This window comes from Camellia sinensis, chromosome 8 (assembly GCF_055761805.1).
Source record: "Camellia sinensis isolate YWXY chromosome 8, ASM5576180v1, whole genome shotgun sequence".
Taxonomy (NCBI): domain Eukaryota; kingdom Viridiplantae; phylum Streptophyta; class Magnoliopsida; order Ericales; family Theaceae; genus Camellia; species Camellia sinensis.
In genome coordinates, this window is record NC_138968.1 from 129,247,204 (window position 1) to 129,263,965 (window position 16,762).

At 30.0% G+C, this 16,762-nt stretch overlaps 2 protein-coding genes across 2 annotated transcripts; one reads left to right on the forward strand and one right to left on the reverse strand.

The window, feature by feature from the left end:
• Positions 1-3,167: 3,167 nt before the first annotated feature.
• Positions 3,168-6,598, reverse strand: LOC114258600 (laccase-7). Its single transcript, XM_028198571.2, has 6 exons — positions 6,361-6,598; positions 5,752-5,903; positions 5,408-5,652; positions 4,689-4,817; positions 3,617-4,567; positions 3,168-3,512 (listed from the first exon to the last, which is right to left on the reverse strand). Exons 1-6 carry the CDS (start codon positions 6,568-6,570, stop codon positions 3,382-3,384), a joined length of 1,818 nt encoding a protein of 605 aa, XP_028054372.2. The 5' UTR covers positions 6,571-6,598; the 3' UTR covers positions 3,168-3,381.
• Positions 6,599-11,730: 5,132 nt separating this feature from the next.
• LOC114258622 (laccase-7) lies at positions 11,731-15,159 on the forward strand. The gene is made up of 6 exons (XM_028198612.2): positions 11,731-11,968; positions 12,426-12,577; positions 12,673-12,917; positions 13,510-13,638; positions 13,762-14,712; positions 14,811-15,159. The coding sequence occupies exons 1-6, from the start codon at positions 11,759-11,761 to the stop codon at positions 14,939-14,941; spliced, it is 1,818 nt and encodes a 605-aa protein (XP_028054413.2). The 5' UTR covers positions 11,731-11,758; the 3' UTR covers positions 14,942-15,159.
• The last annotated feature ends 1,603 nt before the right edge of the window (positions 15,160-16,762 follow it).

The following is a 16,762-nucleotide window of genomic DNA, read 5'->3' on the forward strand; positions in this document are numbered from 1 at the left end:
AGAAATGGACTTATTTATAGTGGTATTTGACAAGTGAAAAAGAAGCCTATGGCTTTTGGCAACACAACAATCTACACAATCTAGACTATCATACTGAAGAGATTTTATCTTCCAGTGTTGCTTAAGATGATGAAACTTTAAGGATGAAGGATGGCCCAATCGATTATGCCACAGAGTAACAGATTCAGGATTAGTCTTAGTTATGTAAGCATGAGACTCAGATGGAGATGAAGTAGATGGAAGAAACTGGTAAAGACCATGGATGTTAGTTCCCTTGTGAAGGACCTTCTTGGTAAATTTGTCCTGAATCACAAAGTTAGAATCATCAAAAATGATAATACAGTGATTATCTTGAGCTAGTTTTTGAACTGAAACCAGATTAGAGGAAATTGAAGATGAATGCAGAATATTGTTAAGGCAGAAGGAATAGTGAGGAGTAGGTAAAATTCCATTACCAGTATGAGTAATAGGCACTGAACTTCCATCTCCAATAGTAACCTGATTTGCTCCTTGATATGGTTAATAGCATGTGAGGTTAGACAAGTCATTAGTGATATGGTCAGTGGCAGCAGAGTCCAAATACCATGGACTTGAAAAAATAGATGAAGATGTATCATTAGATGAGGTAACAAAAGCTCTAGATGTGGAATTAGGCATAGTAGTATGTGAATCCTGATTTTGAGGAGAAGACTAGGAAGACTGATATTAAGAATCCATCCTATGCCAACAATTAAGAGCCAAGTGACCAAATCGTCCACAAATCTGACAAATCAGATTAGACTGAGAATGAGAAGAAGAAAATCTCCCTCTATCTCTAGCAAAAGTGGTGCATCTGCCAGTACCATTGCTAGATCTGTCATTGCCTTTATAAAATCTGCTTTCTCTGTTACTCCGAAAAGAATTGCGACCTCTAGAATAGCCAAAATTATGGCCTCTGGTTTGAAATTGAGTAGAAGATTATGGTGAAAAACTTTGCTTTACTGAGGAAAAGGCAACTGTTGGCTCTGACAACTTCCTAGTCTTTACATCCATATAAATTGCTTCAAAACACAGGAGAGAAGACAGATCTTCCATAGAAATAGTACCAAATCTAGCTCTAATTGTAGTTTTAAATGTATCAAACTCATCTGGCAGACCATTCAAAGTTAACAAAACAAGATCCTCATCATCAATAACTACTGACGCAAGAGCCAATTGATTAACAATCTCTTAAATCTTTGAGAGATAAACCTCCATGGAATCAGATTTCTTAACAACAGAGCTCAATTTATTCTTGAGCTGATGTATATGAGATTGTGAAAGTGAAGTGAATTTCTTATTGAGTGCAGACCATACCTCAGCACAGTGATGAAACTGAAGAACAGTGGAGTAAATGGAAGGAGATAATGTTGCAGTAAGACAACTTAAGAGATGTGCATCAATTAAACTCCATTGAAAAAAATCTGGATTTGCAGATTCAATACCAGTTTTATCAATGATTGTAGAAGAAGGACAAAGAATTGTACCATTAACATATCCCAAAAGATTGGTAGCATGAAGCATGTTGGAGATCTGATTCTTCCAAATGATAAAATTTATTTGAAATGAGAAGAGTTAAATTTGATGGAATGGAAGATGAAAGAAATGAAGTGGTAGCCATTGTTACCTTGCTCGTAAGAGCTTAGAAGCTCTGATACCATGTAGAAAATATCAATATCTCATTTCTTGATTTATCAGCGATGCAAGATCAGTTATTTATACAACTTATCATATACAACAGATATGTATCTAATAACCTAACTAATCAATCTAACTGATTTACACGTGTGTTAACAACTAGTAACAGATCTTCTAACAAACTCTCTAACCACCATTAGTGTAGTTAGCAAAGCAGTTGAGCTGCATGGTAAACTTGAACTGATAGAACTCTTCTTGAGCTGATTGAGGTGAGGGAGAGATGGACGACTGAACTGAGTAGGTTTAGGTTCTGAGCTGAGCTGAGTAGGTGGTGCTGTAGAGTTAGTATCTGCAGAGTTAGTATCCTCAACATTAAAGAATAATGATTCATCAAAAATAATTGTGTATATTTAAGGAACCTATTAATGTTTTCTTGAATAATTTTTAAATAAAAATTTTGAATTTATATTATTACTGATAATGTACCTTCATGAGTTCGGCCAGAAAAGATGTGCAAAAATAATTTGGCTGAAATAAAAATTTTACAGTTATTATGATGTGTCACATAATTAATCAGAATCCTTTGATAACTGAAATTATTAAAAGATTTTGTGCCTGATTTTCATAGAGGACATTTTTTATGATTTGAATTTATAATTTTTCATGTATCAATATGTCAATAACTTTTACAATCTTACTGATATAAGAATAAATCCTACCTTTGAGTCAACCCACCTTAAGCATTTTTTCGTGTAATAAAATACTTAAATATTATTATATAAAAATATTATAATAGATCATGGTCAAACACTACTTGAAGAATAATTAATGACTTGATGCACCACTTTAGACATAACTAAAAAAACATAAGAAATTAGCAAAAATCTTTTTGATTAATAACCAAAATAATTCACCATGAGTTATAACCAAGTCATAATTTTTATATTATAGAATTTTCTAGAAAAAAAAAATTGGAAAAAATTATTTTGATACAAGTGGAATTCATTATTTTTGGTAAATTTGAGTCAACCCACCTTAAGCACTTTTTTGTATAATAAAATACTTAAATATTGTCATATAAATATATTGTAATAGATCAAAATCAAACATTACTTGAAAGAGTAAATTTAATGGCCACCTGTATTACAAGTGGAATTCAAATTTTATGATGTTTTTGTTTTTTGTAGAAAAAAATATTTTGATACATGTGGAATTCATTATTCTTGACAAATTTGATCAACACAAATGAGGATTTGATTTCACGTTGAAAATACATATTTTTTTTAACTTATAAATAAATTATTATTATGAGCCTATTTTACATGTGATCACACACAATAATTACGATTTTCATCAGTAATTAACAAATTTATTTATATTTAACTTTCAATTGTTAAAATTTTCTACACAAAGTATTAAAACTCAAAATTAATTTTTTACTAGTGGTTTATTATATAAAGCGCAATTATTGTGGTTCATATAAACAAAATAACTGTACTTGCCAAAGATAATGAACATTGGAATATTCATACTATTATTTTACACCAAAGAAAGCGAGCTAAATACAATTGAAAGCGTAAATTAATGGCCACCTTTATTACAGGGGAAAAAATGATAGAAAATAACCAAAGAAAGCGAACTTAATATAATTGAAAGAATAAATATTGGCAACCTTTATTACAAGAAAAAAAAATGATAGAAAATAACAAAAATGTAGAACAACTCTTAACATTTGGGTAGATCTCGTGGAGGCGGAGGCAAGGTAGTTGAAGGTGTTGGCCCATTCTCAACCTCAAAAGCCATCGATAGACCCCATGGTACGTGTATATCCATGTGACAATGCATCAACCATATACCTGTAAACATCAATTTTTTCAAAAAGCATAAATTAGTATACATTTACAACACACACACACACATTAAAATGACAGAGCCATGCATGATAAAACATTATATTTACCAGGATTGTTTGCTTGAAATCTGACAACAACCCACCCTCCGGTCGGCACAGCAATGGTGTTACGCGCTTGTGGATTGAGTAAATTGAACTTTTTGGGATCATTTATTGGGTCATAGTTTCCAAACCCTTGAGCCAAGACATGGAAATTGAATCCATGCAAATGCATAGGGTGGCTCTCTATACCCAGTGAGGCAGTGTTTTGTAACACCATCTCAACAGTTGAATTGAACTTAAGTTTCTTCACTTTGGTTGACTTTGATGTCATTATGATCGTTCTGTTGAAGTTATTGTTTGAATTCGTGTAGTCAAATACCAATGGTGGTTGATCGGGGAAATCAGTCGTGTAGATTCCATCAACATTGTTGAAAAAGGCTTCCATCATCGACAACTTGGTGTTGAACTCGAATGACGCGTTGTTCAAGCTTGCAGCTAATCGCTGTTGAAGTGGACCAGCACAGGTGGAACCTGCTTCGCATGGGACCAAGCCCAAACTAACTGTCACAAACATGTGTTCATCAACATTGAGTGGGACTGGGACCCAATGAGGTGCATTCACTAGAGCAGTTAAACTACTATAGAACTTGTAGGCTGTTGGTGTGTCATTGAAGGCTGGTAGGACCGGCATTCGTGGGGTTGAAGGCATGGCATTCTCATAGACAATGATCCCGGTGGTAGAGGTGGTAGCATCAGGTACACCTTCTGAACTAATGTAGGTATGTGCTGTCATGTAGTAAGAGGCTGCTGGTTGGTCGGCAGTGAGTAGTGCGTCGATGGTCTGGCCGGGAGCAATAACAATGAAGTCGGTGACCATCGGAGTAGTGTAAGTGGCATCAACGGCAACAACTGTCATTTTGTGGTTGGCTATCTTGAAGAAGAATTGGTTATTCATTGCAGCGTTGATAATACGGAGGAGATATGTTTTACCTCGTGCCACATTTACCTTATATGTGCCTGGAAAAAAAAAAGAAAAATCATATTTATGGGAGAGGTTAAGTAAAAACTGATATTAAACATCTAAGTATAACTTGGCAACTATATCTGCAATGTTAGTGTAAAGTGTGATATTACTTACTATTTGAAGAGCATTGATAGAGATCGCCGGGCTGACCATTGATGGTGAAAGCATTGGAACTGTTAGGAGCACCACCGCTTGCAAGTGCTTGGCTCTCGACGTCAATAATATTAGCATTCCACCATTCTCCTGTAATCACAATTTAATGGATGACTAATCTTATAGGCATTGAAAAAGTATGTTTTCCAATCATTTTGAAATCAGACCATGCAACCAAATATTAACTAAAAGTTTTGAACCTCAACATTATGGACTTTACATTCATTACTATTTCCATTTTTCTATTATGAGTCTATTTCCTTACCGACTTTTTCCAACAAAAATGTGCAAATGAACTATCCCAATTTGTTGTTCGGGGAAAAAAAAATATCAATGGTTGAGAAAAGAAAAATATACTATATTTCCTTACAGAAATTGTAATTTTGAAGTACAAAACTTTTAGAAATAATATTTAGTTGGTTTGAATTCTGTAAGATTAGAAAACTTTTTTATTGGACTAATGTATGTTAGATTGCTAAACTACTCTCAATTATCCATTACTTTTGAAGATTTGAAAAATAATAAACATCTTATACGATTGGGTAATAAACTTGAAAATAGAATATTGTCTTTGCTAGTAACAAGTCCATGTTTATTTTTACTTATCAATTATCATAATAAGTGTACTAATATATGAAGCACGAGAGAGTTTCTAGTGGAATAAACAAAATGATTGATACCTAAAAGAATTGGGAATTCTCTGTAGGGCTTTAGGAATGGATATGAGTGACCAACTTTTGGACGGATGATTAACGCTCCATAAACGGTTGCACGAAGCCATTGACTATGTGCGTGCCACCATAAGGTCCCTTCTTGTCCTGTGATGTTGAATTTGTAAGTATAGCTATTTCCGGGACGTATTGGACATTGAGTTGCATATTCAGGTCCATCTGCCCACGCACTTAATATTTGAAAAATTCCATGCCTGCATATATGAACACATACTCATATCAAACTTAGTCTAATATAAGTTAAAAGCAAAATAAAAAAAAAAAACTCAGTGTAAATTAAAAATTTATATTACCAATGAATAGTAAGGTTGTAAGGAGATTTATTAAAGACATGAACAACAAGGGTGTCTCCCTCATGAGCCAGTATTGTTGGGCCTGGGAGGCCTCCATTTACAGCAGTGATTTCTTGATTGCGGCATAGTCGTTGGAGAGTCATGTCTTTTACCTAAAACAATATAAATGAAACAAGCTATGTTATCAAATCTAAAATTTCCAAGTTTAAGTAATCATGCACGTATTGAGAGAAAAGAATACAAAGGGCCTAATTTTTCGAAAGCAAAAAATTGGGAGTAGGATAGTTTATTTTAGGCAAAGAGAAGCACTAGTAACTATATTAAGCAAGAGTAATAACTACTTGTTAGTCTAATGGTATAAGAAAGGGGGGGGGAGGGGAATGTAATAATTTTATATGTCATTAACTTTTTTGTCATGATTTTATATCATTTTTATATATTGTGAAAAATTTTAGGTCCACAAGAAAGGCTTTCAAAAACTAGCAGATTGAACGTACCCAACTTTAAAAAGGTGCACAAAATGAATACAATCAGAAGTGAGTCCTATACAAAGTGATAAAAAAACTAAAGATTTTAAAAAATTATTGAAAAATGGACAAGACAAATTACTTCGAAAGAATGCTCCACAACATCAGCGGAGGTGAGTGAAGCAGTCAGAAGAGCTAAACTCCAAACGAGCAAAAACACAGGACGTGCCATGCTAATTGACCGAACAATAAATGACAGAGAGCCAAAGAAACGAAGGTCAGAAGAATTTCTCTCTCTCTCTCTCTTTTGTGAGAAGTGCTCAAGATTTTTGTAAGTGGCTTTGTATCTCATACAAGGATGTTGTGTGCGTTTGTTCTGCAATTCCTTTCCATATATATAGTAGTTGGGTATGTTGATAGACAAGCCTTACCCTTTGCCAATAACGAGTAATTTGAATGAGACTTTGAATATGTCAATCGTGGAAACTTTGTAACAAAACAGCTAGAGTTGACAATAAATAAAAAAATATTTAAATAAATCCCAAAGTCATAGAAGGATGGCTGTTTATGCAATTACACGGTCCTTGATTTGTGTGATGTCAGTCCTACGTCATTATTATCACAAGGCACCAAACAATAACGGGTCTCGTTCCCTCTCAGTCTAAGATCTTTCATTGATGTGTCGTGTAGACTCATGGAACTAAATACAGGTTTATTTTTAATAATTTAAATAATTTATTTTATAAATTTTTTTATATAAATTATACATATAAAATTAATTTAATCTAATAATCAAAATTTATTCAATTTATCGTATATTTAAAAAATTAAACCAGTTGTGTTTGAAAATAGAATACTTAAATAATTGATATAATAAAATTAAGTGATTATAATTATTAAATAAGTTTTATTTTTTTAATAAATAATTTACGCGAACATCTAAAATAAAAAAAAAAAGTATATATTATAGTGAAATAATTGATAGACCGACGAAGCCAAACACATCGTGTCTAATTATTTTCAAATAAAATAACGATGGTTCTAATATTATAAAATTAAAGTAGTAATAAACAATTAATCATTTGAGCAGGACTTTCACGTGAGCTTCTAGAATAACTATTAATTGTATTGTATCCATATGAATGAATAATTTATAGTCGCCATATGTTTACTGTGCCATTTTCCTTTTAATGATTTAAAAATAGGACAATTTATAAATAAGGGTTCTCTTGACAAATGATGCGAGTCTAATTTTAAAAAATTAATATTTTATTTAAAATATTCTAATTTAGTATTTGTTATTTAGTTTTGTGATTTGATATGATACTAATTTCCCATCTTATTGGTTTTGATTTTATTTTCTTGATTGTTTTTTTTTTTTTTTGAGAATTAATATATTTCAAGTTTTGTATTCTTTTGTTCTAACTTTAAGTATTCTTTGCGAAATAACCATTGTCGAGCTTTTATTTTCCGTATTCTTTGTAAATCAACAAGTTTATAAAGAAATCTTATTTTCGGTATTCTTGTTTGAATTAACAAATTTTAATATTGTTACTATTTCACATTTCGAGCTACATCAGTGTCCTAGGAACAGAGAACAACATAACATATAAAATTGTGTAAGATTCAATATATGTTTCGAAAATTGTATAACACTTTTATTTATTTCAAATCTTTTTATTAATTTACACTAATTTTAACATTAAATAATACATAGCCAGCACTTTTTAATTTATCTATGAATAATTGTTAAGGAGAGCATCTCCAACGGTAATAGGCATTTTACCTATTTAAACATTACTATAAAGTATATATTTTATTTTGCCTATCAACTATTTCATATTTTTACTCCAACCATGCTCTTTATTTTAGCTATTCATCTAAATACTATTAATTTTATAAAATGCCACATCAGCAATAAAGATGGAGGGAAATGATCCTAATGATTAAATACATTTTGCCTAGTCTTGAAGGCTAGCTACATGTAGCTAGTGAATGTGAGTTGAGCTAAAATGCCTAATCATATGCCTAGTGCATTGGAGTTGAAAAAAATGAGTTATACTAGACATTTTGACTAACAAGCATGATATACCTAGTGGGTTGGAGATGCTCTGATATTATACAATGCTAAAAGCCAATATGAATATGTATCGTACGATTAGTCGTATGGAACTGCGTTAGTCAAAGTAACCACTAAAAGTCCCATTCTCTGGTTAGGATTTTTGGGATTTAAAAAATACCAAAGTTAAAAAAAGTTAAATAAATTAATAAAATAAAATATTACACTTAAATCATAATTATTTTATTTTTTTCTCATAAAAATTTAAAAATTTAAAAAAAAGTCAAAAAACTAAAAAAAGAGAAATTTTTTTAAAGTCCATAATATTAAGATTTTATAAGATAAAAAATATATAATATTTTCATAATAATTAAGATCTCTTAATATTTCTACCGAGAAAATTTGACTCAGAAAAATTTTGCTCATCCCAGAAAAATTTTGAAATTTCTCTAAATCAGGACGAAAATTTTTTTGAGTCGGGTAAAAGTTCTCTAAGTCAAATTTTATCTATAAAAATATTGAGAGACCTTAACTAATTAAAAAAATATATCTTAAACTTCTCCTACTACACAAAATAAGAGAAGAATATTTCACTAATTTTTTCCCAAAAAAATCTAAACTTAAAAAAACCAACTTAAAAAAATCCTAACCAAACCACAAGTTTATTCATTCAAATATGTTTTTATATGATGCAGTAAGAAACCACAATATCAGTGGTCTACACCAAAAACTAACGGTGTCTTTGGTTTGAGTTTTTTGAATTAAATTTTTTAAAAATTGAATTTTTTGATTTTCGTATTTTTTTATTTTTAGTGAATATTTTTAAATTTTAAACATTTTTTTTAATTTTTTAGATGCACCTTACTTAGATGTATCTAAAAAGTAAAAAATTTGTGAAAATATATTTTTAAAAATTAATAAATGCATAAAAATATAAAAAAATATACTGAATTCTCGTATTTTTTTTATATTTTTTGTATTTAGTGAATTTTTAAATGGTTTTTTTCAATTTTTTTTTTTACTTTTTAGGCATATTTATGTTAGGTATGTCTAAAAATTAAAAAAATTGCTCAAAATATTAAAAAATTTAGTAAAAACAAAAAAGCACAAAAAATAAGAAGTAGAATTTTTTGAAAAGAGTTTTTAAAAAATGATAACCAAGCATAATTAATTCTCAAAAAAAAAAATCAAAACTAATAAGATAGGAAATTTGTATCATATTAAATTACAAAACTAAATAACAAATACTAAATTAGAATATTTCAAATAAAATATTAATTTTAAAATAATAAAATAAAAATATTTATTTTCTAAAATTAGACTCGCATCATTTTTCAAAATAACTCTTATTTATAACTTGTTTCATTTTTTAATCATTAAAAGGAAAATGGCACAGTAACATGGGGACTATAAAATATTCATTCATATGGATACAATACAATTAATAGTTATTCTAGAAGCTTACTTGCTTATTACTACTTTTAATTTTATTATATTAGAACCATCATAATTTAATTTGAAAATAATTAGACACGATGAGTTTGGCTTTGTCAGTCTATCAATTATTTCACTATAATATATATATATATATATATATATATTTTATTTTATTGTTTGTGTAAATTATATATTAAAAAATATTAAATTTATTTAATAATTAAAATCACTTAATTTTATTATATTTATTTTTCAAATTATATTTTTTATTCATTTTTAAAAGTAAGTACTACAAAATCATGTAATTACTAATATAATATCAATGTAATTTTATTTATTTATTTTTTATTTTATGAATGATTTATGTACAAAAAGTTATAAAACAGATAGAATTGATTATGAAAACGGGACTACGGTGACCCACTATCATAATTAATTTGAAATTGGAAGGAAATCTCACTAATGGTACCCTTCTTGGTATTATAAAAATAAAAAATAAAATCTCGAATTCTAGTTTGGTTTTCTAAACATTAAGCTTTTAATTTTTTTATATATTTTTGTTTTTAGTGATTTTTTTTAATATTTTAAGAATTTGTTTACTTTTTAGATTACCTAGAAGATGTACCTAGAAATAAAGTATTTCTTAAAAAATCAATAAATACTCAAGAATAGGAAAATATATTGAATTTTTATATTTTTATATTTTTGCTATTTATTAAAAAAATTTAATTTTTTTTCACATATATTATACATTTTAATTGTATTTAAAAAAAATAAAAAATTTACTTAAAATATTAAAAAAAATTCACTAAAAAAATAGAAAAAAATAAAAAAATCAATTTTAAAAAAATTAAATTAAAAAAACTGAAATCAAAGATTATTGATAATCTAAAAAAAAAAATTACTTATTCTCAATTTCATGGTTGTCCAACTGCACAAACGTCAAAATATGTTGGTCCAATTATATGAAAAGGTAAAATCAAATAATAGTGATGAACAGCTGTAAAGGCACCCAAATATCTACATATATATCAAAAAGTAATGTTATATTTTATCACTATTTAAAAAAAGTAAGTATTCTATTTTCAAACACGCGTGGTTTATTTTTTTAAATATACAATAAATTGAATAGATTTTTGATTGTCAGATTAAATTAATTTTATATGTATAATTTATATAAAATAAATTATAAAATAAATTATTCAAATAATTTAAAATAAACCTGTGTTTAGTTCCATGAATCTAGACGACACTCTCCAATGAAAGATCTTAGACTGAGAGGGAACGAGACCTCTAAAACTTAATTACAAAGATGGCAAAATCTAGTTTACAAAAAGAAAAAGAATAAAAAAATCTAAAATTATAATATCAAATAAAAATTTAAAGAGAACGTAATAAAATATCACTTAAATATTATTCTATTTATACTTAAATTTACAAAATTATTAATTAAAACTTGACTAATCAAGCTTAACATTCAATTTTTCTTATTTTCGAAGCGGCGGCCTGTTATTGTGCCTGTTTGGCAGAGCTTAATTACAGCTTATTTCAGTTTTCAGTTTAATTTAAGCTATTTTGATGTGTTTAGTTTAGCTTAAAGCTTATAGCTTTTTGGAAGTCAGAAATCAGCTTATTCTTTGAGTGAGACAGAAGATGCTTTAAGAATAAATTGAAAATCAGCTTAAACTGAAAATTATAAGCTATAACCTGTTGAGGCATAAGCTATACGTACTTTTCCACAGCTCTACCAAACAGGGCATTGTTTGGTGCCTTGTGATAATGATGACGCAGGATTGCCATTACACAAATCAAGGCCCGTGTAATTGCATAAACAACCATCCTTCTATGACTTTGGGATTTATTTAAATATTTTTTTATTTATTGTCAACTCTAGCTGTTTTGTTACAAAGTTTCCACGATTGACATATTCAAAGTCTCATTCAAATTACTCGTTATTGGCAAAGGGTAAGGCTTGTCTATCAACATACCCAACTACTATATATATGGAAAGGAATTGCAGAACAAACGCACACAACATCCTTGTATGAGATACAAAGCCACTTACAAAAATCTTGAGCACTTCTCACAAAAAAGAGAGAGAGAAAGAAATTCTTCTGACCTTCGTTTCTTTGGCTCTCTGTCATTTATTGTTCGGTCAATTAGCATGGCACGTCCTGTGTTTTTGCTCGTTTGGAGTTTAGCTCTTCTGACTGCTTCACTCACCTCCGCTGATGTTGTGGAGCATTCTTTCGAAGTAACTTGTCTTGTCCATTTTTCAATAATTTTTTAAAATCTTTAGTTTTTTATTACTTTGTATAGGACTCACTTCTGATTGTATTCATTTTGTGCACATTTTTTAAGTTGGGTACATTCAATCTGCTAGTTTTTGAAAGCCTTTCTTGTGGACCTAAAATTTTTCACAGTATATAAAAATGATATAAAATCATGACAAAAAAGTTAGTGACATATAAAATTATTACATTTTTTTTTTCCTTCTCTTTCTTATACCATTAGACTAACAAGAAATTATTACTCTTGCTTAATATAGTTACTAGTGCTTCTCTTTGCCTAAAATAAACTACCCTACTCCCAATTTTTTGCTTTCGAAAAATTAGGCCCTTTGTATTCTTTTCTCTCAATATGTGCATGATTACTTAAACTTGGAAATTTTAGATTTGATAACATAGCTTGTTTCATTTATATTGTTTTAGGTAAAAGACATGACTCTCCGACGACTATGCCGCAATCAAGAAATCACTGCTGTAAATGGAGGCCTCCCAGGCCCAACAATACTGGCTCATGAGGGAGACACCCTTGTTGTTCATGTCTTTAATAAATCTCCTTACAACCTTACTATTCATTGGTAATATAAATTTTTAATTTACACTGAGTTTTTTTTATTTTGCTTTTAACTTATATTAGACTAAGTTTGATATGAGTATGTGTTCATATATGCAGGCATGGAATTTTTCAAATATTAAGTGCGTGGGCAGATGGACCTGAATATGCAACTCAATGTCCAATACGTCCCGGAAATAGCTATACTTACAAATTCAACATCACAGGACAAGAAGGGACCTTATGGTGGCACGCACATAGTCAATGGCTTCGTGCAACCGTTTATGGAGCGTTAATCATCCGTCCAAAAGTTGGTCACTCATACCCATTCCTAAAGCCCTACAGAGAATTCCCAATTCTTTTAGGTATCAATCATTTTGTTTATTCCACTAGAAACTCTCTCGTGCTTCATATATTAGTACACTTATTATGATAATTGATAAGTAAAAATAAACATGGACTTGTTACTAGCAAAGACAATATTCTATTTTCAAGTTTATTACCCAATCGTATAAGATGTTTATTATTTTTCAAATCTTCAAAAGTAATGGATAATTGAGAATAGTTTAGCAATCTAACATACATTAGTCCAATAAAAAAGTTTTCTACTCTTACAGAATTCAAACCAACTAAATATTATTTCTAAAAGTTTTGTACTTCAAAATTACAATTTCTGTAAGGAAATATAGTATATTTTTCTTTTATCAACCATTGATATTTTTTTTTTTCCCCGAACAACAAATTGGGATAGTTCATTTGCACATTTTTGTTGGAAAAAGCCGGTAAGGAAATAGACTCATAATAGAAAAATGGAAATAGTAATGAATGTAAAGTCCATAATGTTGAGGTTCAAAACTTTTAGTTAATATTTGGTTGCATGGTCTGATTTCAAAATGATTGGAAAACATACTTTTTCAATGCCTATAAGATTAGTCATCCATTAAATTGTGATTACAGGAGAATGGTGGAATGCTAATATTATTGACGTCGAGAGCCAAGCACTTGCAAGCGGTGGTGCTCCTAACAGTTCCAATGCTTTCACCATCAATGGTCAGCCCGGCGATCTCTATCAATGCTCTTCAAATAGTAAGTAATATCACACTTTACACTAACATTGCAGATATAGTTGCCAAGTTATACTTAGATGTTTAATATCAGTTTTTACTTAACCTCTCCCATAAATATGATTTTTCTTTTTTTTTTTTCCAGGCACATATAAGGTAAATGTGGCACGAGGTAAAACATATCTACTCCGTATTATCAACGCTGCAATGAATAACCAATTCTTCTTCAAGATAGCCAACCACAAAATGACAGTTGTTGCCATTGATGCCACTTACACTACTCCGATGGTCACCGACTTCATTGTTATTGCTCCCGGCCAGACCATCGACGCACTACTCACTGCCGACCAACCAGCAGCCTCTTACTACATGGCAGCACATACCTACATTAGTTCAGAAGGTGTACCTGATGCTACCACCTCTACCACCGGGATCATTGTCTATGAGAATGCCATGCCTTCAACCCCACGAATGCCGGTCCTACCAGCCTTCAATGACACACCAACAGCCTACAAGTTCTATAGTAGTTTAACTGCTCTAGTGAATGCACCTCATTGGGTCCCAGTCCCACTCAATGTTGATGAACACATGTTTGTGACAGTTAGTTTGGGCTTGGTCCCATGCGAAGCAGGTTCCACCTGTGCTGGTCCACTTCAACAGCGATTAGCTGCAAGCTTGAACAACGCGTCATTCGAGTTCAACACCAAGTTGTCGATGATGGAAGCCTTTTTCAACAATGTTGATGGAATCTACACGACTGATTTCCCCGATCAACCACCATTGGTATTTGACTACACGAATTCAAACAATAACTTCAACAGAACGATCATAATGACATCAAAGTCAACCAAAGTGAAGAAACTTAAGTTCAATTCAACTGTTGAGATGGTTTTACAAAACACAGCCTCACTGGGTATAGAGAGCCACCCTATGCATTTGCATGGATTCAACTTCCATGTCTTGGCTCAAGGGTTTGGAAACTATGACCCAATAAATGATCCCAAAAAGTTCAATCTACTCAATCCACAAGCGCGTAACACCATTGCTGTGCCGACCGGAGGGTGGGTTGTTGTCAGATTTCAAGCAAACAATCCTGGTAAATATAATGTTTTATTATGCATGGCTCTGTCATTTTAATTTGTGTGTTGTAAATGTATACTAATTTATGCTTTTTGAAAAAATTGATGTTTACAGGTATATGGTTGATGCATTGTCACATGGATATACACGTACCATGGGGTCTATCGATGGCTTTTGAGGTTGAGAACGGGCCAACACCTTCAACTACGTTGCCTCCGCCTCCACGAGATCTACCCAAATGTTAAGAGTTGTTCTACATTATTGTTATTTTCTATCATTTTCTTTTTTTTCATGTAATAAAGGTGGCCAATAATTTATTCTTTTAATTGTATTAAGTTCGCTTTCTTTGGTTATTTTCTATCATTTTTTTCCCATGTAATAAAGGTGGATTAATTTATTCTTTCAATTGTATTTAGCTCGCTTTCTTTAGTGTAAAATAATATTATGAATATTCCAATGTTCATAATCTTTGGCAAGTGCAGTTACTTTGTTTATATGAACCACAATAATTGCGCTTTATATAATAAACTAGTAGTAAAAAATTAATTTTGTGTTTTAATACTTTGTGTAGAAAATTTTAACAATTGAAAGTCAAATAAAAATAAATTTATTAATTACTGATGAAAATCGTTACTACTATGTGTGATCCTATGTAAAATAGGCTCATAAAAACAATTTATCTAAAAGTTAAAAAAAATATGTATTTTCAACCTGAAATCAGATTCCCATTTGTGTTGATCAAATTTACCAAGAATAATGAATTCCAATTATATCAAAATATTTTTTTCTACAAAAAAACGAAAACATCAGAAAATTCTATAATATACAAATTATGACTTAGTTTTATATTGTGGTGTATTATTTTGGTTATTTATCGAAAAGATTTTTGCTAATTTCTTATGTTTTTTGGTTATGTCTAAAGTGGTGTATTGTGTTATATATATATATATATATATATATTACACCATTAGCGACTAAAGCCAATTAATTTTATAAATCCCTCCAAAATTTGAATTGTCTCCCTCCAAATATTTTAATTTTTGGGCGACTAAAATATTTTTTGTCGCTGAAAATAAGTTTTTGGCGACCAAATTTTTGATCGCCAAAGATAAAAAATAATTTTTTATTTTACATTCGGCGACTAAATAGTTTTGGTAGCCAAAACTCAATATACGGCGACTAAAATATTTTTTTTGTCGTTGAAAATAAGTTTTTGGCGACCAAACTTTTGGTTGCCAAAGATAAAAAATAATTTTTTATTTTACATTCGGCGACTAAATAGTTTTGGTAGCCAAAACTCAACATACAGCGACTAAAATATTTTTTTGTTGCTAAAAATATGTTTTTGGCGACTAAACTTTTGGTCGCCAAAGATAAAAAAAAAATTTATTTTATATTTAGCGACTAAATGGTTTTAGTAACCAAAACTCAATATACGGCAACTAAAATATTTTTTTTGTCGCCAATTCTGGTATTTTTAGCGACTAAATTTTGTTTTAGTCGCCAATAATCAATACACCCCGACTAAAAAAAATTTTGGTCGCCAGTTCCACAACTTTTGGCAACTAAATTTTTTTTAGTCGCCAATTTTGGTCGCCAAAGGTGCATTTCGTTCTAGTGGTAATTTGTTCATTTATTTATATATAGTTATTACACAATTAATGACAACTAATAATATATTACCATTTAATTCAGTGATTCAAAATGAAAAAAAAAAAAAAAAAAAACGAAACAAAGCAAAAACAAAATAAAGTGCTATATAACAACCCTTTTGTATTATTTATTCACCTTTCTTTCTTTTCTTTCTCTATCCCTCTTAATATGTCTTTTTGTGTGTGTATCTTAATATAATTTTACTCTCATATTTTATGAAGGTATATGATTACTTTTAAAACCGTGATTATCACCATACATAAAATCAAATCATATATATATATATATATGAGAAGTGTTTTTCCTTTTCTTATGTGGTACATTTTAAAAGTGCATCTTTAAAAAAAAAAACCACATCAGTAAACATTTTCCATTTGCATATAAAGTTGAATACAAACTCAATTTTAATTATA

Excerpts from the sequence above, each read along its gene's own strand:
- LOC114258600 (XM_028198571.2), bottom strand. The coding sequence starts at position 6,570 with ATGAGATACAAAGCCACTTACAAAAATCTTGAGCACTTCTCACAAAAG. Across the intron at positions 4,818-5,407 it reads AGAATTCCCAATTCTTTTAG|GAGAATGGTGGAATGCTAAT; the intron begins GTATCAATCATT and ends TTGTGATTACAG. Across the intron at positions 4,568-4,688 it reads CTATCAATGCTCTTCAAATA|GCACATATAAGGTAAATGTG; the intron begins GTAAGTAATATC and ends TTTTTTTTCCAG.
- LOC114258622 (XM_028198612.2), top strand. The coding sequence starts at position 11,759 with ATGAGATACAAAGCCACTTACAAAAATCTTGAGCACTTCTCACAAAAA. Across the intron at positions 11,969-12,425 it reads TTGTGGAGCATTCTTTCGAA|GTAAAAGACATGACTCTCCG; the intron begins GTAACTTGTCTT and ends ATATTGTTTTAG. Across the intron at positions 13,639-13,761 it reads CTATCAATGCTCTTCAAATA|GCACATATAAGGTAAATGTG; the intron begins GTAAGTAATATC and ends TTTTTTTTCCAG.